Here is a 26,682-nt window from a genome sequence, read left to right as displayed (position 1 = left end):
TACTGGTTGGGGCATAGACTTGGATCACTGTGATATTGAATGGTTTGCCTTGGAAATGAACCAAGATCATTCATTGTTCTTGATACTGCATCCAAGTACTGAATTTCAGACTCTTTTGTTGACTATGAAGGCTACTCCATTTCTTCTAAGGAATTTTCGCCCATAGTAGTAGATATAATGGTCATCTGAATCAAATTTGTGCATTCCCGACTATTTTAGTTCACTGATTCCTAAAATGTCAGTATTCAGTCTTGTCATCTCCTGCCTGACCACATCCAATTTACTGAACCTTCCAGGTTCCTTATGGCATCGGACTTTCACCACCAGGCACATCCACAGCTGAACAGTGTTTCTGCTTTGGCCCAGCCTCTTCATTCTTTCTGGAGCTATTTCTCCATTCTTCCTCAGTAACATGTTGGCCACTTACCAACCTGGGGGGCTCATCTTCCAGCGTCATATCTTTTTGCCTTTTCATACTGTCCATGGGAGTAGTTAAATGACTTGCCCATAATCACATAGGGCAGAGCAGGGATTTGAACTCAGGAAGTCTGGCCCTGGAGCCCCTTGTGTTGCTCTGCTGACTGATGCTGCAGGGGAAAGAGGCACTGCTTTTGCCTGGGGAGCTTGAGGCAGTACTCAAAATAAAGGCAGCGACTAACTGAGCTTTGCAGGATGTGTAGGAGTTGGACAGCACAAACACCAGAGGACTTGGCTGGTTACAGAGGTGGGAGTCACATGAGGACTAGGGACTGACAGATTCGAGACAATTTAGCTTTGCTACCAAGGGCAGACCACAGCTGAAATGACTCAGAAATGGTGTTTCACCGTGGGAGCTAGGACCAGCTACCTGATTTGTTAAATTATGCAAAATGAGAAAGCTAAGGCCCTTGTTCAAAAATTATTAAGCAATTCGAGATCACAACATCAGAGCATTAGATCAAGCACAGGACCCCCTTTAGGGTAGTCCCCATGGAACTGGACAGGTCACACACCCATGAATCCAGCCCAGCTGGGGGCTGAGGGATTAAGCAGCCATTGGGTAGCCTCCTTCCAACTGCTGAGCCTGGACTGATTAAAAGGACTTGGCAGTAAGGTAATTACAAGGCCAGGAGGCCGTATGTGGTCATGAGGCCGAGTCTTCCTCAAGGATGAGGGAGCTGGACACACAGTCCCCTAAGAAACAGGACTGAGAGACTTCCCTCGTGGACCAGTGGTTGAGAATCTGCCTGCCAAAGCAGGGAACACGGGTTCAATCCCTGGTCCGGGAAGATCCCACATGCCTCAGGGCAGTTAAGCCCGTGCACCACAGCAACTGAAGCTTGCCTGCAGCAATGAAGACCCAGTGCAGCCTAAAATTAAAAAAAAAAAAAAGTAGGACTGAAGTTTAGGGTGCACTGACCGAGAAGGCATCTTTATTCTTAGAGTCTGGGGTCAGAAAAGCAAAGATATTGATGTTTCTGAAGCAGCCCTGAGCACATCAATCTTCAGACACCCATGAGCCTGGAGCTTGGGTTGTTTACTTTGGCAGAACCTCCCAGGACAATTTATTTTTATCAATAAAACTTGGAGACTGTTGAGCCAAGCAGCCACGTGGGGAGAAGCAGGTTCCCAGAGTCTGTATGTCACTTCCTCGCCCTTGCGAGGTTAAAGACCAGGAAATCATGGCGGGAAAAGGAGGGGCTGTAGTGATCCAGGGTCAATGTGTGCACAGCTGTCCTGACTCTTGTCTTGGGTATGAATGGACTCAGGACCAGCTACATAGGCGGTTTCCCACACTGAGATTTTCTTTCCTTCTTCTTGCTCTGATCAGAACCTAGCCCCCTCAGTTTGGGGTGATGTCTATCAGAGGTTCTGACATTATCCTAATAGAAGTAATTCATACTAAGGTGTAAATGACTGAGTGGCTTGGTTCATTGGTACATGCTCAGATTTTCAAAAATAGCCTAGTAAGGCAATTGAAGTCTCCCAGAATATATGGAATAACTCCTTGATGGCTCAGGGCTTCACTCAGTATTCCTGCATTCCATCCCCTTTTCTCACTTTAAAAATGAAAGGGTAGGGGGCAGAACATGGGCTCTGGCATCAGCTTGGCCCATGTACAAATCTTACCCCTCTATTCCTGATCTGTGTGTTAATAGAAATTGTGACCTAGAACGCTTCAACTTCTCTGAGCCTCATTTTCCCCAAGTGGGCGACAGAAATAATCAAGGACTCCTTCATTAGGTTGTTGGATTAAATAAAAAGATTTCTGAGCCCAGTAGCCTGGAGTAGGTCTTCAACAAATATCAATTCCTATTCCCTATTGCTTTCCTCTGACCTTAGAAAGCATGTTCTTAGAGGGTTGGGTCTGTGTCATGGACAGACTTGGCAAAATGTCATAGAAAGAATCCTGATTACATTGGAATCAGAGACCTGATTTCAATGCTGAATGTGCTCTTGCCTTGCTGTGTGACCTTGGGCAAGTTGCTTACTCACCCTGGTCCCAAGTTCCTGTCCTCTACTAACATGAAAGTGATATGTCCTCCCTTCAGGATTGGCGGAGCGGAGGTAAAGGAGATAATGCCCATGAAACAATTAACACAGGGCCTCCACTCCCCCCCAAAAATCAATTCTCTCCTTAAAAAAAAAAAAATATGGACTCAGTTTTCCTCCTCAAGAAAATGAGGATAATGCCTCCGTAGCTCCCATCTCAAAAAGTGCCTCTGACGCCACGTGAAATAATGTGACCATTGGGAATAAAGACCATTAGGAATGGGGGAGAAGACAGTGTTAATACTGTCATGAGACGTGGTGCGATGTTTTAACCTTCCTGGAGACCTGACTCTTGATTCCTGGATGGTGGCCCATGGGATTGGGTCTGACAGTTCGGGGCATATGTATCTTTTCCTCCCTCCCTCCCTGCTTCCCTCCCTTCTCTCTATCCCTTCCCTTCCCCCACCTTCTTACTTCCCTCCCTTTGTCCCTCCCTTTCTCTTTCTCTTTGCTTCTTTTTTCCTTCCTTTCTCCTTCCCTCCCACCCTCCCCTCTTTCCTTCCTTCCTTCCTTCCTTCTGTTTTGCCGTGAACAGAGTTATTAATGGGCCCTTGGCAGAGCAAGTTAATTTCTTTTATTTCCTGATTAGGTAAAAAGGGCAAGCACCACATTGGCACTGGTGGCACTGGTTCAGCATGGAGAACACTGACCCGACCTCAGGGTAGATGAATTCAGACTTTAAAAAAATTAGTGCGTTTCAGAATATTCAGTGAGCTCAGCAAATGTGAGTCTAGGCAAAGGAAGAAAAAAAACAGAAAAAAGAAAATCAGAGGAGAGGACAAGAAAGGAGGAAAGATTTAGTTGAGGTCATCTTTCCCTTTTACTAAGAAGAGTGGGAGACAGAGGCAGTCTAGAATCCTCTGATAAAACAATTCCATCACCGTGACCTCAGGTGGCCAGGAGAGGTGTAGCTGGTTCAAGAAGCCGTTTCATTAAAAAAAATAAAAATAAAAAACCACTGTTCGTATTCTAGGAGTGTTCTTTTGATAAGACAAGCAATGCCCCACTGATCTAAACTTATCAGCCATTTACACTTTGGCATGACTTACTCCAGTTAGGTTTATCCTTTGATATTTAACTGAAATCATTAGCTAGGCACCTGACCCTTCGAGTGAGTTCTCTAGAGGATGAAGGGGCTTATGTGAGTCCAGTAGCTGACGGAATCACCACTTTTCTTTCCCTCTTTGTCCTCTTTCTCCTTCCCCTCCTGCTCCTTCTTTTTCTCCTTGTTCTTTTCCTCTTCCTTCTTCTTTGTAAGGGACATTTCTAAAACTTCTACCTTATATCTTGGTACTCTGAGAGGTACTTACATCCATCCTGGAAGGCAGTCTCTTACCCGATCTTCTCATCTCTAACAAGGGTAATGGTGTCTTTAAAGCAGATAGTTTTTAATAAAGCTATTCTGTAGATACTATAATAATGGATACATATCATTATACAGCTGTCAAAACCCGTAGAATGCGCAACGGCAACAGTGAACCCTGATGTAAACTCTGGGCTTTGGGTGATGACGCGCCAACGTGGGTCCATCGATTATAACAAGTGTACTACTCTGGGGGGGGGGATGTTGATGGTGGGGGAGGTTGTCGAGGGGCAGGGAGATCTAAGAACTCTGTGTACTCTTGCTCAATTTTGCTGTGAACCTAAAACTTCTCTAAAAAACAAAGTGTTGTGTGTGTTTTTTTTTTTTTTTTTAAGTAGACAGTTCCAAATAAACCTGTTTAGACCTTGGTAGGGAAACTCAGGTTTTCTTTTACTCTTTTCATCTACATCCTTTCCTGCCTCCCCTCAGGAGGAGTAGATTGAGATAAGGAGCAGGGTTTGAAGCCCAGCTCCCTGCCAGTGGCGGACAAGTCTCCTCCCCTCTGGGAGCCTCAGTTTCCCCATCTGGCAAATGACACGGAGCTGCAGAAAGATGCCTACAGAACACCTGATAAGATAAACAACACCCAACTGGTTATTCCGTCAGCCGCTCGTGTGTTACTGTTCCGGTGGGTCACTGCTCTTGTGTCTTTCAGAGGCGAATCTGGAGCCGGGAAAACAGAAAACACAAAGAAAGTCATCCAGTACCTGGCCATGGTGGCCTCCTCCCACAAAGGCAAGAAGGATACGAGCATCACGGTGAGTGGCAGCTCCTGTCCTCTGGCCGCAACTTGGCAGATGGGCCTTGGGCTCCAGGGCTGACCAGGTAGAGAGAGCACCATTGGGAAGGCCAGGACCCCGCGTTATAAGGACTTAGGACTGTTTTCCCTGTCCTTCCCCGGACAGCTCACTGGAGGGATTTTTCTTCATCCTGGGTGGTCCTGTTGGATCTAGGCGGCAGGATCGTCTCCTGTTCTGTGAACTGGGAGGAGGAGTTTTGATTGACATCAGAGCTTCTCGCTTGCGGCATCACTGTCATTTTGGACTGGATAATTCTCTGCGGTGGGGCTGTCTTATGCCCTGGAGGATTTTTAGCAGCACCCCTGGGCACTCCCCACTGGAGGCTGGTGGCAGCCCCTCCCCTCGGTTATGACCACCAAGAATGTCAGGTGCCCCCTGGGGGGTGCGGTCACCCTGATTGAGAGCCACTGCCTGAACTGAATTGCTGTAAATTCCCTAGTGTTGAGGCATACCTGTCATTCCTCTACGTGTGCCTCCAATGGGAACCCCAGGGGATGGGAATATGGGTGTCACTCAGTGTATGAGCTTTGGTCCAGTGCCCTTGACTGAGCATCTGCTGTGTGCTAGGCACTGCTAGTATGGGGCCCATCGATGAGTCTGAGTTATTCTCAACACTGAGCTTCTGGACTCATGAGAAAGAGAGAGCGTAAACCATCAAATAAGGACAGTCGATTAAGGAAAAGAAGAGCAGGTTTCTAGAATCATCCCTTCCTGGGGCCATCCCTCTTTTCCTTCTCGGCCTTAGCCTGGCCTCATCTATCCCAGTGGAGGCAACAAGCAATGGGGCTGCTGGAAGGACCTGCCAGCGCCTCCCTCCGAAGGTTTGGGGCTGGGGCGGTGGATGGCAAAGGAGGCCTGAAGCAGGCTTGGGGTGTCACTGGTTCCTGCCACTCTGGATCTAGCTTCTGGGGCTCAGAGGTGACGCTGGAGAAGCCACAGAGACCAGCCTGTCTGGAGGCCCTTGGGGATCTGGGGCAAGCCCCGGTTGTAGCTTGGGGAACTTTCCTCCCTCCAACAGGTGCAGGAAGCCCGAGATGCAGCATCCACACTGCCTCTGGCGTGGTGTACGGAACAAAGAGCCCCAGAGTTTATGCAGCAGCCGAACACTGCCTCCCACTGCCTTTCCTTTCCCTAGAATAGTAAAAGGAAGAAATAATTCTAATGACAGATCTTTGTCAAGCGCCTACTATGTGCCAAACACTTTTTTTCCTCTGCGTGTGAGAAGGTATCTCAGACAGCATCTCGTCGGATACAGTTTTAAAGAGCGCGCTTTGGTCCCAGCAATTTTAAAAAACCTTTGAAAATGTCTGACTCTCTTAAGAAATTAGAAAAGAAAGCAAGTAAAGCAGAAAGGAAATTGAATCCAAGAAAAGCTGCTGCTTTTCTCAGTTGGAGGATCTTGGAAAATCCGGGCTGTCTTGGGCGGGGTGGGGATTGAAATCGCATATTCTCCAGACCCTGATGGAAATAACACTGACGTTTGTTTTATACTGTATTGTCCAACCACAGCAAGGCCCATCTTTTGCCTACGTGAGTAACTGAGAGTGTTTTCCTGGTGTGGACGGGAGGCACGGAGTGTATTTAGATGTGCATGCCCCTGTTGCACCCACTGAGCCTGGTAGCCAATGGAAGACTGGGCTAGATCCCCGAACCTACAAACTCACTGAAATACCGTCCTGCGGGTGTCCGATGCCACCCGGCGGGGTGGGGCGTGTGGGCGCATCGCCACCCGCAGGACTCCCACCGGAATCCCCAGGGTTGTCCTCTAGCCTGGAATGGATTTTCCCCAGTTCAGAATGAACGTCACATTACCCTTCTCACCAAGGTGTCCACCACCGGGGTATCCCTGATTGGAAGGCCTTGGAGATGTCTGTCCCGTCTGGTTGAGCTTTTGAGGACCTTGTGGCCCTAAAGCTTTCCTGGCTTGACTGACAGTCAGTTAATGGCACTGCTGTGGCATGCCTTTGTCTCCCCTCCCTGCCGTCATCCCTACATTCCTCCCCTGAGGCCTGTTCCCTGTGCACTGGTGTGTCTTCCTCTGCATGTGTGTGCAGTGCGTGTCTGTCTTTGCATGCCGGTTGCTTGACCCAAGGCTCCAGAAACGGAAGTCCTGGGGTTCACGATGCACTAGCTTCGGTGGCATGGTAAGGCCCCAGCTATGCGACACCCAACCAGGCCCTGCTCAAACCTCTGCATATACAAACTCATCTCTTAACGCAGAGCTTGGGGGCTGGTGTACGGGCCCCAGTCTGGAAGAGACCCTGAGATCAAGAGGTCCTAACGTGTTCTAGGGTCACACAGTCCATCTTAGTTAGATGGGGGCGGCAGCATCATGAGTGCATCAGGAGAATCAGGCTTCTTCTTTGGGATTTGCTCCTGTGTGACTTTGGCCAAGTCGCTTAACTTCTCTGGGTCATTGTCTCATCATCCATAAAATGAGTGATTTGGACCAGATCGCCTGAGAAGGATCTTTTGGCCCCACCAGCTGGAACTCCCATTCTAGAAAGGGGACTTTCTTGGGGGATACTGAGACCCCAAGTTTGTGTTGACAAAAGTGACCCCTTTAGTCTTCTCCCCACTAGTCAAGCAAAGCCCTCCTTGTAAATTTCCACCATTCCCAATCATGGAGATTCCATTGTGGCTGCGATTTTCACAGAGATGACACTTCCTGTCCATCTTCTTTGGGATCTGCAAAGGAGGGCTTGTGTGACTAATAAACACAGAAATAAACAGTAGCTTCTTGTTCTGTTCCTTTAGGGACAGTCACCCACGGTGCCCCCCTGATGCACAGCAGAGGGGAGAAAGCCATGCACTCACCTTCTCTTTCTAGAATGTTTCCCAGGTTCTTTTTAGCCTAGTCCAGCTGCCCTGAAAAAAGAAAAGAAAAAAAGACAGGGGAACCAGCAGAGAAAACAGGAGAAAACCCCTAGGACCCACACTTCCCAGCCTGGCCTGAAGGAGGAGCTGCCGGGAGAGCCGCTGGGCCAGTCTGCAGCTGCCGTGTTGCGGGGCTAGGCAAAGAGCAGCTCATTGCTTCCTGGCATGATTTACCTCGTTGGCCCTTTCCTGCCGCAATTAATCACATGACCGCATTTGTGCACAGGAGCCCCCTCAGAGGGGGCCAGTGGGCTGTGTACAGTCTCAGCTGCATTTAACCCGATGAATGGAGCTCAGGCAACCCGCTTTGAGGCTTTGTTCTGCAGTTGGTTCAGAGTATTCCTGGTGGGTTTTGTGCATTCCTTATTTGTCTTCCCTAGGAGACTTCAGAAAACTGGTCCTGAGACAGGAAAAGTTGCAACTTTAAAAAATGCACTAAAGCCTTCATAAGTGTTGTAGCGGTCTAGCTTGAAGAGGCTGCTTGTCAAACATTAGCAGCAGCAGGACTGCCATGTGCAGCGGGGCAGGTTGTGCCCTGCACAATTCCATGGATTCACTATGATGTCAAGGACATCCCAGGGTTGTCAGTGCCAGAGTTCAGCGTGTCCCGTAGATGAGCAGGCCCTATCTTCTAGGGGACAGGTGTCGCGGCTGTAACAGAGCTCATCCATTTGTTTCTCTTCTGAAATCCTCGAGTAAATTTGGATATTAGCACTGGGGTCTCAGAATGGATAGGTAATAGGACAGGAGAGAACCCGTGGGTCAAGGGCAGAGTTTTTTGACAACCTCTGTCCAGGGCAGAACTGTTACTGCCTGCATCACTTTCTCTAATAACTGCGTGTGAATGAATTTTAGGGTGAGCTGGAGAAGCAGCTTCTACAAGCAAACCCCATCCTGGAGGCCTTTGGCAACGCCAAAACGGTCAAGAACGACAACTCCTCCCGATTCGTAAGTGGTCAAGCTACATGAGTTTTCTGGAGAAGGCTTGGGTCCCCCGGTGTCCCCTCCTGCCTGAGAACGCAGAGTGCGTGTGTGTGCATGGGGCATCTGAGGCTTAAGGGATGGAGGTGTGTGTTACATTTCGCTCTGTGACTCCAGTCCTGTCTTAAACTTACCACCCTGTGGGTGTTCCAGCCACTCACTCCCTCATTCATTCATTCACTATTCATGCAACAAATATTCATTGAGCGCCTGCTGTATACTCGGCTCCCTGTTAGAATTTGACATTCATAATTCATTCAGTAAACATTTACTGAGCATTGAGCACCTAATATACAACTGCTAGACACTTGTATACAATACTCATTCATTTATTCAGCAAAACATGCATTGAGCACCTACTGTATACCAAGAACATGCAAGTTTCAACACATTTATTAAGCACTCGCTGTATACATCCATACAGGCATTTTTATATACATCATTCTCTCTCTTCATTTATTTGGATCATTTTTATTAAGTACCTACTGTATACCAGACCTTGAACTGGACTCAGAATCACAGCAAACAATTCAGATGTGGTTCCAGCCTTCACAAAGGCAAATAGTCAGTGAGGCAGAACTTCCCACACCGGCTTTCCCAGGCTTCATGGGCCCCTCTCCTTTCTCACTTGAGCCTAATGGGGTCAGGGGAACCCTGAACTTGGGTGGTTGATGATACTTAGACAATAATCATTTTGTTGTACAGAAGAAGTGGGACCTCCATAGGAGACTCAGAAAGATAATTTCATGAAGAAATTTATTGGAAAGATTGTATCTGAATTCCATTAATAAGGGGGACCATACTGATTTGTGGGTGCCCCTCTGAATGCTCCCTGATTTCTCTTCCCCTACTTTACTGCAGCATGGGGTTGAGGGACAAGGCTGGGGACCCCACTGTGAACTGTGTTTTCCTGTTGGCAGGGCAAATTCATCCGCATCAACTTCGATGTCACGGGTTACATCGTGGGAGCTAACATTGAGACGTGTATCCTTTGCTAAGCCTGGGCCACCTGGGATCCCCCTCCCTGGTACCACCCACCTCCTTCCCAGAGCCCCAAGGGACCTGAAAGGCACAAGAGCCATCTCTGTCTCCAGCACTTGGGTGCCATCCAGAACAACTCTTCCCTGGTTGTTTTCGCTTAAGAACAAGCCTTGTAGTGTGGTGGTCCCTTGGTTTGGAGACCTCAAGCAGCCTGTATTTGATTCTGGGTGGACCTCTCCCTAGCTGAGTGATCTTGGGCTAGTTACTCAACCTCTCTGTGCCTCATCAGTGAAACGGGGATGCTAATAATACCTGCCTCAAGTGAACTGATTCATGTAATGCTTTTAGAGGACTTCCCTGGTGGCTCAATGGTAAAGAATCCACCTGCAAGGCAGGAGACATAGGTTTGATCCCTGGGTCGGGAAGATCCCCTGGAGAAGGGAATGGCAGTGCACTCCAGTCTTCTCGCCTGGAGAATCCCATGCACAGAGGAACCTAGCTGGCTACAGTCCATGGGGTTGCAAAAGAGTTGGACAAGACTGAGCAGCTAACACACTAAAGCTTTTAGAATCATGACAGAATAAGGGCTAGTTAAGTATTGGCTAGAGCTTCCTTGGTGGCTCAGATGGCCAAGAATTTTGCCTGCAGTGCAAGAGACCTGGGTTCGATTTCTGGGTCGGAAAGATCCCCTGGAGAAGGAAATGACAACCCACTCATCCACAAGTACTTCACTTCATCCTTAACGAGCCAGGGTTCAAGGCCAAGCCCAGACCCCTTGTCCTTCTTAGGAACAGAGCGGCTCCAGCCCACAAATAGGATGTCAGTGGAAATAGAACTTTCCCAGAGCAACAGCCTGCTTCTGGCAAAGCAAACCGAAAGCTATTTCTGTAAATCTAAGGAATCAGAATTCCACCAGCCCACCAGTACCCACTCATGCATCCCAGTGGGGGCTCAGGGTATGGCTGGGGTCACCTGACCATGCACCATCCCCACCTCCCCAGAGTTGGGCCAGGACTAAATGAGATACAGCAGAACACATACTAGTCTCCAGTGGGGGATAAAGAGACCATGAAGAGCCTTATGTAGGCTCAGAACAGGTATGGCCACCAGCTGATTTAAGTTTTCTGAAGTTTCTGGATTTGGGAATTACAGATGAGTTTGTGGCCCTAGCCACTCCCTTCTTCCGGGATCTTCCCAACCCAGGGATTGAACCCTGGTCCTCCTGCATTGCACGCAGATTCTTAACCATCTGAGCCACCAAGAAAGCCCACAATTATGAAGCCTTGAGAGGAGAAATTGCCTGGAAAATCCCATGGGCAGAGGAGCCTAGTGGGCTGCAGTCCATGGGGTCGATAGAGTCGGACACGACTGAGCGACTTCACTTTCACTTTTCACTTTCCTGCATTGGAGAAGGAAATGGCAACCCACTCCAGTGTTCTTGCCTGGCGAATCCCAGGGATGGGGGAGCCTGGTGGGCTGCTGTCTATGGGGTCACACAGAGTCGGACATGACTGAAGTGACTTAGCAGCAGCAGCAGAGAGGAGAAATTAGTGCCCATGACCTGACATAACAGAGCAGGGAGGACACAGTCTAAACCAGTGGATTTGGGGACACAGAGAAGAAATGATTATTCATTCTTCGGTGGTTAGCATCTTGGCAGATTTTGTCAAATAGAATGGTTCTTATATGCGGGAAATCCACCTGGTATGACAGCCTAGCCTCCTGTGTGGCTCCCACCATCCCCACGTCCCCATGGTCTCCATCCCTCCCCCAACAGCAGAACGGCTCTCCTTAGATTAATCAGTGGGCGTGTTTACAACATCCTGAGGCTCAGTTGCTAGTGAGCTGAGTCAAGGTCACTCAGCCAGCCAGAGCTGGCACCCAGCTCTCTGAAGCCCAGACCCTCGGCTGAGGTAGTTTCGGCCACTGCAAACACTTGGCTTCGCTGCTTCCTAACTGTGTCCTCCTGGGAAATGAAATGAGCCTTCCCCGAGCTTCCCTGGGCCTCGGTTTCCCCTAGATTGAAAATGCCAGCAATATTCACTCTTAGTTCCTAGGATAGTTTGTGAGGTTTAAATGAGACAATGGAAAAATGGTACAGATGAACCAGGGCAGGAATAGAGATGCAGACATAAAGAATGGACATGTGGACACAGTCGGGGAGAGAGAGGGTGGGACGAAGTGGGAGACTGGGATTGATGTATACACACACACACCACGTGTGAAATAGGTAGCTAATGGGAACCTGCTGTAAAGCACAGGGAGCTCAGCTCCATGCCCTGTGAAGAACCAAGGTGGGTGGGAGGTAGATCCAAGAAAGAAGGGATGTATGTATACTTATCGCTGATTCATGGGGTTGCAAAGAATCGGACACGACTGAGCAACTGAACTGAACTGAACTGAACTGATAGCTGATTCACTTCGTTGTATAGCAGAAACTAACTCCATATTGTAAAGCAATTGTATTCCAAGAAAGAAAAGCAAACGAGAAAATGCATGTCAACATTTAGCACAGGGATTAACAGACCATAGAGGGTGTAATTATTTTTACTCTGTAATATCTAAAGACAGTTCGCTCTACAGAAGAGAAGTTGGTGATGGTTGTTGGGGAAACGTCTCATTTCATACCCCTCCCAGAAGTCTTTCATCCTGGAGTCTCTTGACTCCTGTCTTTTTATACTTTTTTAACCCGCTTTGTTCCCCTCACTTCTCTCTGGCACTGGGGCCAGCCAGCAGCACCTAGCAGTCTCATTTTGAATTATGAGCCAGAACTGGAAGGTCAGCTCATGTGGACCGATGGCTTGATCTGCTTCAGCAATCAGAGTTCTCAAAACTCTCCAGGGAGCTTCTCCCGGATTCTGGAGATTTCCCCTCCAGCAGTTGATGTGCCAGAGCTTGGGGAGGAAGGTCATCTCCCTGCAAGAGAAGCACATGTGGTAACCCTGGAATTAATTCTGTGTTGTTGTTGATCAGTAGCTCAGTCATATCCAACTCTTTGTGACCCTCTAGACTGTAGCACTCCAGGCTCCCCTGTTCTTCACTATCTCCTGGAGCTTGCTCAAACTCATGTCCATTGAATTAGATGGTGGTGCCATCTAACCATCTCATGCTCTGTTGCCCCCTTCTTCTCCTGCCCTCAATCTTTCCCAATAACAGGGTATTTTCCAATGAATCAACTCTTCACATCAGGTGGCCAAAGTATGGGAGCTCCAGCTTCAGCATCTGTCCTTCCAATGAATATTCAGGGTTTTTCCTTTCCTTTGAGATTGACTGGTTTGATTTCCTTGCTGTCCAAGGGACTCTCAAGAGTCTTCTCCAGCACAGCATTTCTAGAATTCTTAACTCCTCCCAAACCAGATCTGCTGGAAAAGTCACGTGCGATTCGCCAAGCCAGAGACGAGAGGACCTTCCACATCTTTTACTATCTGATTGCTGGAGCCAAGGAGAAGATGCGAAGTAAGTGATGAGCAAGGACATGTGCTGGGAGACCTCAGCCCTCCCTTCCATCATTTTCCAGGATTAATTGATAGCTATTAAAACAGAGTCTGAGATCCTGCCAGGGAAAGAGTTACACATCTCTGGGCAGCATCTCCTCATCTCCTTGGAGTGAATGAATGTGGCTTCTGTCAGTCATGTGCATTTACTGAGCATCTACTATGTGGCATAGCAGATGTGTTTCAGTTAGGCATTAAATATTTAAGTAATAATTAGACTGGGTGACATCAAGTCCAAATAGACGCAATCTGTGTCTTCTAGGAGGGGAGAAAGACAATTGCCAGGTACTTGCCTGGTGGCGCAGTGGATAAGAATCTGCCTGCCAGCAGGGGCACAGGTTCGTCCCCTCATCTGGGAAGATCCCCTATGTCATGGAGGAACTAAACCAGTGCTCCACAAGAGAAGCCACCACAAAGAGAAGCTGGAGCGTTACAACAAAGAGTAGCCCCCGCACCCGCAACTGGAGAAAGCCCACACACAGCAGCAAAGACCCAGTACAGCCAAAAGTAAATTAAGTAAATAATTTTTAAGAGATAGTTGCCATATTTGCAAGTTTATAAAACTTGCAGGTATTTGAGATGCATTCTGATTTCATAAGGAATTTTGTAGTGGCTCCAAGCGCTTTTCGTTATACCTGTTTTGAAAGTAACTTTGAAGTGGTCTTTTCGTAGGGCGGGGTCAACTATATTTTTCTATAACGAGCCAGATAGTAAATCTCTTAGGCTCTGTAGGCCACATGGTTTTTGTCACAGCCACTGAGCTCTGCCTTTGTAAGTGCAGAAGCAGCCATAGGCAATGCTAAACCAGTGGGCATAGCTGTATTATGGTAGAATTTTACTTACAAAAATAGGAATACGCACTGTGCTGTAGTTTGCTGCTCTCTGTTGTAGGAAAAACATTTTTCACATAGAAACACTATACTGTATGCCAGACTCCAGTAGAAAATTATATAATATGTTCTAGGCATGCAGAAGAATTAATCTTTACTAACTCTGAAAAAAGGAATATACCTGTCATATAGGTACATAGTATGCTCTACATTATAGTAATAAGTTTAAATCCTAAATTTTAGGAGAACAGTACAAGTTTTGCTTCCCATCATTTTTGTGACCTGGGGTTAGTTATTTTGCTAGGAAAATTACCAGAAGTACGCCTGGACCTTTGCTGTGATGAGGTGTATTGTAACGTTCCACCACTAGAGGGAGCAGCGTTCATGATTTGATCTTGATACTTGGCATCTGGGGAAATTTTGGATAAAAGTGGGGAGTGGAATGGATGTTACACAGTGGCAAATAGGTAAACTATCGGCTACAGCACAGATGCTGTGGGGTGGCCCAGAGAGAAATGTTTATATTTTTCTTCCATCTCTGTGCCACCAAAGTCAACAGTCTGGTTGTTTGGAAACGGGTTCAAGTTTTGTGCTCTGCCTCCAGTCTTCCAGAAATCGAGCAGGGATAAGGCTAACTAAAATTCCTAGGAACCACTTGTATACTTGATGATAGGTTTGGGAAGAGGTTAGGGTTTTAGAGAGAACTGAATATTTTTAAAGATATCCTCAGTCTGGATAATGAAATCTTGGCGAAGACTCAGATCCTTGTGACTTTAATCAAGCATTTCAGTTAATCCAAAGACTTGAGTTAACTGGCATCTTGGGTCAATTTAACCTCGACTTTATCAAGTAGCTTCCAAGTGACTTGACCCATGAAAGCCCTTCGCTTAAAAAGTAAAACATCTTGCTGAATTCCCTCCAAAAGTATAATCAAATCCAGCCTAATTAACGATTGATCTGAAAGAGGACCCTTGATACATTGGAGTTTGTCATAAATGCAAATGGTGTAAGAAAAAAGAATAAATTATAAATTTGAGGGAGAAAGGGATGAATAACAACAAAGAAATGTAACTACAGAATACAGCTTTATAGAGAACAATATTTAATAAGTGTCATAAACAGAGAGTTGGCAAATGTTTTTACTAAAGGGCCAAATAGTCCATATAGGTTTTGAGAATCGCATGGTTTTTATTGCAGCTACTCAACTCTGGATGCCATTGTAGCATGAAAGCAGCCATAGACAATAGACAAGGAAATGGGGGTGCCTGTGTTTCAATAAAATTTTATTTATAAAGACAACCAGCAGACCAGATATGCCAACCCCTGATATAAGCCTTATCTATTATTACAGGGGCTTCCTAGTGGCACCAGTGGTAAAGAACTCGCCTGCCCATGCAGGAAACCTAAGAGACATGGGTTCAATCCCTGGGTCAGGAAGATCCCCTGGAGCAGGAAATAGCAACCCACTCCAGTATTCTTTGATGGAGAAGCCCATGGACAGAGAAGCTTGGAGGGCTACAGTCCATGGGGTTGCAAAGAGCTGGACATGACTGAAGTAACCTAGCATGCATTGATTGCTAGAAATAGTTTGAGAAGAGAGAGGATGTAAGAGCACTAAATCTTTTTCTATCATAGCAGGAAGTGAATGGGCAGTATCTAACCCATATCCAGAAGTAGTCATTAATATGATATATCAGTATAATATATAGTAAGCCTATTATATAGAGAAATAGTGATAACTACCAGGAAAAAAACAGTTAAAAGAGATAAAAAGCACTTTCTGTAGGTAACTACTATAGGTAGGAGTTGGATAAAGGATGGGACAAGCAATGGTGTTTTTATTATAAACCTTTTGATAGTAATAGTTTTTTTTCTCATAAAGTATTTGTTAAGTTTAACGTGTTTTATAAGGATAGGACAGAATCAACTATTACACAACATACGTAGAACAAAAATCACAGTGCTAACTAGATATCCAAAAAGATATGGTAAAATCATATATGGCTAGAGAATTATTTGATTATTAGAGAAGGAACACTGGGGTGATTCAGGAACAAATGCTGATGAACGTTGCAAAACAAGGGTGCCTTTCTCCTTCCTTGGGATGCTCGTGAAGTTCCTGTCAAATTCTATCCTACCAGTGATGACGAGAAGCTGCAAGTTGCATTTCTCAGGCTGTTAGTACCAGCTTCATATCTGTAGTTCAGTCACTGATATTTAAAATCTGTGTGCATGTTTAATTTTTATAAAAGTTTAATAAATGGATGAATAAATATTAATCTAACTTTTCAGACAGCTTTGTTCCTAAAGGCAAGATGCCTTTGGGAGACTGAGCTAAAGATGTTCCTTACTCTGAGTAGATGCCACTGTCCTGGCTAAGGAAGTGGGGCCAAGGCTGGATTTCAGTTGCAAGGCACCTTGGGGCAGTGCACGAGCTTCACCACTGTATGAGGCGGGTGGTGGCTAGTGATCACTTCTATGCAGTGAAACAGAGGGAAGCTTTGAACTGTCCAAGTCTCGGGAAGGGGAAAGAAATTATGATGGACCAGACCCTTTATCAGGTCCCTGTCTCCTGTTCAAAGTGGAAGTGTCTTTCCTGACCACCCCCCATCTTCCTGTCCTTCTAGATGACTTGCTTTTGGAAGGCTTCAACAACTACACATTCCTCTCCAATGGCTTTGTGCCCATCCCTGCCGCCCAGGATGATGAGATGTTCAATGAAACCGTGGAGGCCATGGCCATCATGGGGTTCACTGAGGAGGAGCAGCTGTGTAAGTCTTTTCACCTTGGGGAGGGAGACCTGCTCTGGGTTCCTGCTCTGGGTACTGACCCCAGAAATGCTTTATCAAATGTCCAGGCTCTTGTTCAACTTGTCCAAAAGAATTTGGGCGAAAAACATGAGGTACTAAGGAAAAAAAGAAATGAACACACACACACACACACACACACACACACTGAGGCTGAGGAGCAGAAGGAGCAGCGAAGCAGTTTATTTAGGGCAGAGTCGAAAGTTACACACTCAACACAGAGTGTAGGTGCCTTGCAAATGAGGGGTGCCCTGCAGGGTTTTTTTTTGATCCCCCTTTTATTTTTAGCCCTTTAAATAGGTGGGTCTTTTTGATTAAGGGTGGGATATTCATTGAGGGGAAGGTTGAAGTGTGGCCTGGATTGCATCCATAGCATCAGTCCCTGGTCTTGAGCACTTGTCTCTGAAGCCACTTTACATGACTTTAAGAGCTGTATTCCCTTAAGTTTCCCTTTACTAGTCAGGCTCCACACATGGAAGGGTCAGATAGGGTCACTGGCAACCCCTGCACTTCACTGCATTTCCCCCTCGGTTTTCTTGGTCAGAGCTTCTTGCTCATAGTCACAAAGTTTCTGTGCTAATGCCATTCCTCCATGAATCATGGCCTGATTAAGTGCAAAACAGGGAGGTCGCTTTGCCTTCCACCTGATGTCTGTGTATGAGGAGACCATCCTCGGGCCCAGCCCTGCCTTTCCGGCCTCAGTACCACTGGAATAAGTTAGGGACTTTTCTTTGGTCGGGACAGATTTCTGCTCTCTGAATTCCCCACTCAAAAAAAATAAAAAAGGAAAAGAAGGAAAATTAGTATTACTTTAGGTGGCTTTTTGCTGTCTTAGAAAAGTGGCTATGTTAGGCCTCTTTTGGCCACAACTGACCAAATTGGCTTAAGCAAAAAGTAAAATGATTCGTTCATGTAGCTGGAAAATTCAGGGATACTGGCTTCATGAACAGCAAATTCTTGGGACTCTAAGAATGTCTTTGGAACTTGGTATCTCAGTAACCTTGTCTTTAAGTAGGTGATAGTTTCTGGGCAACAAAATCGCTGTTGCGGCTCCAGCCCTTACATCCATTGGGTTTATGTCCAGCAGAAATGAGCAGAGTGGATTCCTTGCCTGAGTCCCTTAATGAAGTCTCATTGCCTAGGTTGACATGCATAATCCTGAATTACTCACAACGAGCCAGGGTTGTAGAAAGCTCTATTACATCTCTTTGTTATGGTCTCTATTCCATTCTTGAAGCTGGAGGTAGAGAGGTTATTGGCCTTATCAAGAATAGGTAGGTGGAGGGGAGGGGAAGTAATTGCGGCAGTGGGTGTACTTGGGTTCTTCCTGGAAAGGCAGTTCTGGCGATGGGTCAGTATTGATCAATATCATCATACCAATGACCAAGAAACACATTTGGTTCTCAGACTAGGAAAGCTCACAGAGACATTCCTGGTTTCCATACTGTGCGAGAAACACGTTTCCTTCTGAATTAGATATGCCTTAATATTTAAGATTAATCTCTTTGGGAAACACCAGGACAAGTGTGGAAATTTTCCCTCTCTTGCCATGTTCGCACCCTCTTTGAAGCCCCAGAACGAGGGCTACAGTTGCCAAAATGCAGGGCAACTGCATTTTGCAGGACGGGCAGCTCCTCCAGAGATAACTTGGGGCTGAAAACAAGAAGATTCCATGAGTCAGATAACAGATGGTGGGCCTTTGTGGCTTTTGGCTGGGATCCCACTTCAGAATCCAGTGCTTACAGCATCCCTTCCTGAATGACATCGGCTCTCCAAGAATGATTCATTTTATTTGGAACATGAGTTCATTTTACTTCTAATCTTTGCTTTTAGAAAAATGCAGCTGTTGACTAAGTACTTGCTTTGGGCCAGGTATTTGGTAAACTTCCCTTTTTAAAAAACGTACCAAAAATATACCAGAATGTTCAGTTTTATGTACATAATAAAAAACTGCAACAAACTAAAATATTAATTGATAGAAGATTTATTCAGTTATTGTTTGACCTTATGAAAGAAAACAATGAGTCCTTTCAGACATTACCTTATGTGGAAGTGCTTCTAATATATTTAAAGTGAAGACATCAAAGTGCTTTATGCACATTATTTAATGTTGCAACAACCCTAGGAGATGACTGTTGTTACTGCAGTTTGCAAATGAAGAAACTGAGGCACAGAGAAGCAAAGATACACACAGAAGAGACACACAGCAAGTCACTGATGGGGCTGGGACTCATTCTTGGGTCTCATGGAATCCCAAACCCCACTTTATGATGTGCTGTGCTCTGTTTTTGTATGTGGGAAGGTGGGTTTTGTTCTATAAATTTAAAAAAAAGTCTATGTCAGAACCAAGGTATGGAAACCAAGGTTAGAAGGAACCCAGAATGTTCTACAATGTGGAGTCATTTTTTAGATGATAAGTGATGCAGAAACCCACCATGAGGCGGTGGTCCCTTCTCTAGTCCTTTTCCGTCCGTCTGATGACTTTCACAGAGAGGAGCAGTTTGGCATCTACGCGGTCTTCATCCCCTCCCTGGCACTTGTTCATCACCCTTTTAACCTTGGAGAGCAGACCCCAAGTTGAGCACCCTGGGCAGGTCCCAGCCTCTTGCTAGCATTTGATAGTATGAGTTATTTTCCATGTATTTATTTTAATCATGGCCATCTATTTATGGCAAGAAAAGCTGATTTTTTCACTTAAGATAAAGTAAATCGTAGGAGAGAGAAGTGAGATTGTAAAGGAAAGTGCTGAGTATCAGAGCACTGGAGAAGGAAATGGCAGCCCACTCCAGTATTCTTATCTGGAGAATTCCATGGACAGAGGAGCCTGGCGGGCTACAGTCCATGGGGTCACAAAAGCCTGGGACACGACAGCACCTGAGCACACAGGCAGACAACCTGCCTAGTCACGTGAAAGCAAATAAATAAATAATAGAGCAGTGGGATGTCTGCAGCATGCTGTGTGCACACTAAGTCACCTCAGTCCCGTGTGGCTCTGGAGACCCCATGCACTGTAGCCCGCCAGGCTCCTCTGTCCATGGGATTCTCCAGGCAAGAATACTAGAGTGGGTTGCCATTTCCTTCTCCAGGGAATCTTCCCGACCCAGGGATCGAACCCACGTCTCGTACATCTCCTACAATGGGACTGTGGAAATCTACCCTCTGCATAAAAATATTCAGCCAGTAATGATACAGATGAAACCTGAAGCGGCATCAACGGTGAATGACTGACACCTGGAAACAGATCTAGACAGTCTCTGGGAGGATCTCTGGGCGGGGGCGCTGGAGTTAGCTGCTGGGAGGTCATGTCCTGGCTGGGTTATTAGCAGCTGTGTGAACTCCCAGCATCTAACTCCAGAGCCCCTGCCCCCGGATCCTCCCAGAGACTGTCTAGATCCATTTCCAGTGTCAGTCATTTACAATTGATGCCACTTCAAGTTTCATCTGTATCATCACTGATTGAATATTTTTACTCAAAGGGTAGATCTCCACAGTCCCGATGTAGGAGCCATACGTCTCCACCTGCCTGCATTGGCAGGCGGGTTCTTTACCACTAGTGCCACCTGGGAAGCCCTGGTATGCCTATAGAGCAAGCATTAAGATGAGGGTGAGGGCTTCCCTGGTGGCTCCAGGGGCTCAGACTCCATGCTCCCAGTGCCGGGGGCCAGGGTTCGATCCCTGGTCCAGGAACTAAAGCCACATGCTGCAACTAAGAGTTTGCTTACCACAACTAAAGATCCCACACGCTGCAGCAAAGATTGAAGACCCTGTGTGCCACAGCTCAGACCCGGACAGCCAAAATAAATAATAAAAAATACATAGATATAATTTAAAAATTAAAAAGGAAAAGATGAGGGTGTTCAGGGCCTTCTCTGGTGGTTCAGTGGCTAAGACTCCACACTCTCAATGCAGGCGGACAGAGTTTGATCCCCCGTCAAGGAACTAGTTCCCACATGCCGCAGCTAAGAGTTTGCATGCTGGTTCTGCACGCCTCAGCTAAAGATCCTTCATGCCATAACTAAAAAAAAAAATCCAGCATGCTGAAATGAAGATTGAAGATCCCGCATTCTGCAACTAAGACCCAGTACAGCCAAATAAGTAAATGAATTAAAATAAAGAAATATTTTTTAAAAAGATGAGAGTGGGGCATGGACTTAGGCCATTGTGTATACCAACCCTGATTATAAATCTAGGGCTGCTCCCAACTCTCCCCAGAAAGGTCAAAGGAAAATGGGGAGCTGAGCCCTGGAGCGGCATGAGGGCCCAGGTGACCAGTCTCCTCTGGCTCCTGGACCTTAGCAAGAGAGAAGTACTTGCCCAGGTGCACAGAGAGCTAGCAGCAGTGTAAGACCATCGTAATCATGATGACATCATAGCAACTGCTGTTTATTGAGCACTGTCTGGGTTTAGGTGCTGTGTGCTGTGCTGTGGCAGTCGCTCAGTCGTGTCCAACTCTTTGCAATCCCAAGGACTGTAGCCCGCCAGGCTCCTCTGTCCATGGGGATTCTCCAGGCAAAAATACTGGAGTGGGTTGCCATGCCCTCGTCCAGGGGATTTCCCAACCCAGGGATTGAACCCAGGTCTCCCGCATTGCAGGCCAATTCTTTACCAGCTGAACTACCAGGGAAGCCCCTGGGTTTAGGTACTATGCATTTAACCCTCATGACAGCCCTATGAAGTAGGTGTTCTTATGGGCCTTCAGATGGCAAAGTGGGGGCCCAGAGAGGCTAATACCTGACTCCAAGTCACACAGCTGCTAATAACACAGCCAGGGTGTGAACTCCCAGCAGCTAACTCCAGCGTTTCTGCCCTCAGATCCTCCCTGAGGCTATCTAGGTCCATTTTCAGATGTCAGTCATTCACAGTCAATGCCACTTCTGGGTTCCACCTATATCATCACTGACTGAATATTTTTATACAGAGAGTAGATTTCCACGGTTCCATCCACTCTGGACTTTGTCCTAAACAACAATTTCTGTAAAATCACTAAGTGTATGTCCTGGTTATACTATTTCAAATAAATTAGTAGAAGTCCCTAACTATTGAAATGTTTTAAAAGTTTCCTGCGTGCTAAGTTGCTTCAGTCACGTCTGACTCTTTGCAACTCCATGGACTGTAGCCTGCCAGGCTCCTTGGTCCATGGGATTTCCCAGGCAAGGATACTGGAGTAGGTTGCCATTTCCTACTCCAAGGGATCTTCCCAACCCAGGGATCGAACCCGTGTCTCTTAACATCTCCTGCTTTGGTGGGTGGGTCACTCTCTGTACATACTGTGTACAGGTGGTGCATCTGTTACATGTTGAGAAACCTGTTTCCTGCTTCTCAGTAGTAAGGGTGGCATATTAGTCTCCTGTCGTTGTTGTAACAAGTGACCCCCTGCTTGGTGGCTTAAAACAGAAGGAATTTATTCTCTCATGGTTCTAGAGGCCAGGAGTCTGAAACCAAGGTGTGGGCAGGGGTGGTTCCTTCCAGGGGTTCTGAGGGAGAATCCATCCCAGGTCAGTCATCTGTCTTCTGTGGCTGCCAGCAGTCCTTGGCTTGTAAACGCATCACCCCAATCTGCCTTCTTCTTCATGCTTCTTCTGCTCTGTGTGACTTCTCTCTGTTATCAGCTCACTTGTGGTTGGAATTAGGACCAGTTTAATTTAGTGTTAGTCTCTCAGTCATTTCCAACTCTTTGTGACCCCATGGACTATAACCTTCCAGGCTCCTCTGTCCGTGGGATTTCCCAGGCAAGAATACTGGAGTGGGTTGCCATCCTCTTCTCCAGGGACTGGACTCAGGCCTCCTGCATTTAAGGCCCACCAGTTTAATCTAGGGGCTTCTCAGGCGGTGCTGATGGTAAAGAATCCAGCTGCCAGTGCAGGAGACACAGGAGATTTGAGTTTGATCCCTGGGTTTGATCCAGGGACAATCCCCTGGAAGGAGAAATGGCAACCCACTCCAGAATTCTTGCCTGGAGACTCCCATGGACAGAAGAGCCTGATGAGCTACAGTCCATGGGGTTGCAGAGAGTGGGACATGACTGAGCATGTGCACACATGCACTCGCGCGCACACACACACACACACACACAGTTTAATCTAAGGTGATTGATTTCATTTAATTGCCTCTGCAGGGATCTTTTTTCAAATAAGGTCACATTTGCAGGTTCTGGGTGGTCACTTCTTTGATGGCCACCAGTCAACTGCTGTTTAGTACCCACTGGGCCAGGCCTATGGCTTGCAGCATCTCTCCTGATATAAATTTCATGAAGCAGGTACTTCTGTTACTCTGTCTATTTGGCAGATGGGGAAACTGAGGCTCTGCAAGATGAAGCTAGGATTTGAACTCAGGACACCCTAACACTAGAGTGCATGCTTTCAACCACTGCCCCGGATCCCAGCCTCGCCACGCGTACCATCTGGGCAGCCCTGCCCACTTTGCTGCTTTGTTGCCCACCAGCTCTTTTGACCTGGGAGTGGTGACTGCTCTTTTGTCATTTCTGACGGTGTTATCTACACAAGGAAGTGCAAACTGGCAGCACTGGAGCCCACAGAAGAGACTGACCTCCACGTTAGAGTTGTTAATTATATTATTTTTTATTATTTATTTTTAAATTTATTATTCATTTACTTGGCTGTGTTGGGTCCTAGTTGCAACACTTAGGCTCTTGGTCACAGCATGCCAGCTCTCTAGTCGTGGTGCACAGGCTTAGTTGCCCCTGTCACGTTGGATCTTAGCTCCCCAACCAGGGATCGCACCCACGTCCTTCGCATTGTGAGGTGGATTCTTAACCTATGAACCACTAGGGAAGTCTCCAAGTTGTTAATTTTAAACTTGGGTAGATTTCACATGAAAATCTGGGTTTCCCCATCATCTTTGGAAAAAGCAGAAGTCTGGCAGCTCTGGGTTTGCCTCCCTTGTGGCCATGATTGGAGTCGAGGGTGTCGCCTTTCATACAGGGTCCCCATGAGTCCCTGCAGTCCCCATCGATCTGCTTTTCTCAAGTAGACCAGGGGTTCTCAACCAAGGTTGGGGGGGCGGCCCCCAGCGGACAATTGGCAACGTCTGGAGACATTTTTGGTTGTCGTAACTTGGGAAAGGGTAGCACTACTGACAGAGTCTGAGATGGCTAGATAGCGTTACCGACTCAATGGACAGGAATTTGAGCAAAGTCTGGGAGATAGTGAAGGACCGAAAAGCCTGTCATGCTGCAGTCCGTGGGGTCGCAGAGTCGGACGTGATTTAGCGACTGCACACAGAGACAGCAATACTGACATCTAGTGGTTAGACAGCAAGGATGCAGCTAAACACCCCCACAATCAACTATCTGGGCCAAAAATTCACTAGTGCCTGGGCTGAGAAATCCTGAGTTTCACTACTTATAATGCAGGCATTTCAGCAATCCCTCATTTAGACTTTCATTTTAAGAACTGTGAGTATTGCACCTGACGGTTTATAGAGCCCCTTCATAGATGTTATCAAAGAAACTGCCTCAGCTGTTTCCTTTTGACAGAAACTTTGTTCACTTGAGAGGAAAGTTTCTCCAGTGGTGAGTGGGAGCATATAGGTGGGTGGTCTAGGCCTTTCTCCTCCTGAGCTGGGCCAGGGTCCCTAACGTGTGAGAACAGTTGTAGTAAAGCTTTATTGTGACCCCATGGACTATAGAGTCCATGGAATTCTCCAGGTCAGAATACTGGGGTGGATAGCTGTTCCCTTCTCCAGGGGATCCTCCCAACCCAAGGATGGAACCCAGGTCTCCCGCATGGCGGGTGGATTCTTTACCAGCTGAGCCACAAAGGAAGTCCAAGAATAATGGAGTGGGTAGCCCATCCCTTCTCCAGCGGGTCTTCCCAAGCCAGGAATCAAACCGGGGTCTCCCACATTGCAGGCGATTCTTTACCAACTGAGCTATCAGGGAAGCCCAAAAGGTCCCAAAAGGTTCCAAAAAATCCCCCCAAAAAAGATTGTCATCCCTAATTTGGCCTGAGGAATCAGAGTAGGCTGGAGTCTCTATGTTTTGTTCTTGAAACAGTGATTTCTTCTTGGAAATCCTGGGTGATCTGCACCTCAGGTAATCTAAAGCCAAGTATTTGCATTGATCAGTCCTCCATCCATCCATCCATCTATCCATCTCTTCATCGTCCATCCATCCATCTCTCCATCCTCTGTCTATCTATATTGATCAATCCACTAATTGATCATCCATCTATTATCTAACCATACACTGATCCATCCATCATCCATCTTCCTTCCTTCCGTCCATCCATCACTTCATTTTCCATCCATCCATCTACCCTCCCTCCCCAATATGTGTCTGGACCCTGGAGAAGGTTAGGGGAATATAAAGAAGATCGGACAGCCCCCTGCGCTCCAGGAACTCGTGGTCTTGGGAGGATTTCAGGCTCAGAAACCATTTTGACAGCGGCATGGATTGAGTCTGGCGTCAGAAGGGTTCCCAGGGTCTGGCAACACACTGTTTTGTCTGGAGATGCCTCGACAACCAGTGGAAGACTCCCCTTTCTTCATCCCAACATGAACGTTCACACACCCAGCCAGAGCATGCTCAGAAGCACAGGGTTCTGTTTTCTCTTTAGATATAGTTTATTGACGTAAAATTTACATTTAAAAGGTTGTGTGTAAGTGTATATAGTTGATGAATTTTTACACACCGAACACACTTGCGTAACTGGTGCCTATTTTAACTAAGAGAACACAAACACCACCAACCCCCATGAAACTCCTCATGCCTCTTCTCGTAGCTTCCCCAGCCAAGGATAACCACCGTCCTGACTTCCAGCGGCATGGATGTGCCTGTTAAATGGATTTATGTGATATGTTCTTGTTTGCATCTGGAGGCCTTCCTTCAGCATTCATGTTTGTGAGATACAGCAGGATTTTTTGTTTGTTTGTTTGTAATTGTTAATCATTCAATCTCCTTGATGTATCAAAGGGCCAGATAGTAAATATTTCAGCCTTACCAGGCAGGCCATACGATTTCCATGGCAACTGTTGAATTCTGCCATTTAGCGTGCAAACAGCTATAGACAGCATGTAAGTGAATGAGTTTGGCTGGGTTCCAATAAAACTTTATTTTCAAGGGCAGGTAATGAGCTGGATTTGGTCCACAAGCTATAGACTTCCATGCCCTCCTGCACACAATTCCATTGTAGCGCAAGCTTTTTAGCAACAATCCAAAAATATTCTGTTCTCTCCTCTTAGCACAATTGGGTGGTTTGGCTTTTTCCAGTTAGACACAAGTTAGTGACTGAACAAGACTAGACAAAGGCTCAGAACGGAGTCTCTCTGGGAAAGCTGTAGGCCGCCTCCGGGTCCTCGGTGACTTACAGACTCTGGATCTTGATGTTGGCATTTCTGTCTCATCTGGTCTTCTCTCCTCACTCCAGCCATATTGAGGGTGGTGTCATCTGTCCTGCAACTTGGAAATATTGTCTTCAAGAAGGAAAGAAACACAGACCAGGCTTCCATGCCGGATAACACAGGTGCCTGCTGCTTTTTTTGTGATAACTGATGACTTTGGTGACGGGAGGAAAGATCACATTGTCTTGGTTATTTTTCTGGCTGAGGATATCTGGGGTGTTAATAAGAACTAGACTGGGTTGCTATCACTTGATCCTTTTTTCAAACTTTTCACTGCTGAAGATCCTACGTGGAAAATTCTCCAGTCAGAGTGTTGGGGGGAAAAAACTAGGTTTTGGATGAGATAGGACCCTTAGGGAGTACCTCTTCTAAAACCCCACACTCATTTATTTTGTTAAACGAGTATTTTTGAACACCTGCTAAATGCCGGGCAGTGGGATACAGTGAGAAATGAGAAGGAACCGCCCCATTCTTTTTTTTTTTTTAATTATTATTATTTTTTTTTTACTTTACAATATTGTATTGGTTTTGCCAAATATCAATGTGAATCCACCACAGGTATACATGCGTTCCCCATCCTGAACCCTCCTCCCTCCTCCCTCCCTGTACCATCCCTCTGGGTCGTCCCAGTGCACCAGCCCCAAGCGTCCAGTATCA

General features: G+C 46.6%; 1 protein-coding gene across 3 annotated transcripts in view; it reads left to right on the top strand.

Moving 5' to 3' along the window:
- Positions 1-26,682, top strand: part of MYH11 (myosin heavy chain 11) — a 127,470-nt gene that overhangs the window by 54,865 nt on the left and 45,923 nt on the right. For 2 of the 3 annotated variants that reach the window (XM_024984962.2, XM_024984963.2), the window contains exons 5-11: positions 4,551-4,653; positions 6,205-6,225; positions 8,428-8,520; positions 9,474-9,537; positions 12,892-12,990; positions 16,486-16,629; positions 26,052-26,147. In XM_024984962.2, coding sequence (XP_024840730.1) covers positions 4,551-4,653; positions 6,205-6,225; positions 8,428-8,520; positions 9,474-9,537; positions 12,892-12,990; positions 16,486-16,629; positions 26,052-26,147 — 620 coding nt within the window. 3 annotated transcript variants of the gene reach the window in all.

Source organism: Bos taurus, chromosome 25 (assembly GCF_002263795.3).
Source record: "Bos taurus isolate L1 Dominette 01449 registration number 42190680 breed Hereford chromosome 25, ARS-UCD2.0, whole genome shotgun sequence".
In the NCBI taxonomy this organism is placed as follows: Eukaryota; Metazoa; Chordata; class Mammalia; order Artiodactyla; family Bovidae; genus Bos; species Bos taurus.
This window is presented reverse-complemented; position numbering and strand designations above follow the sequence as displayed.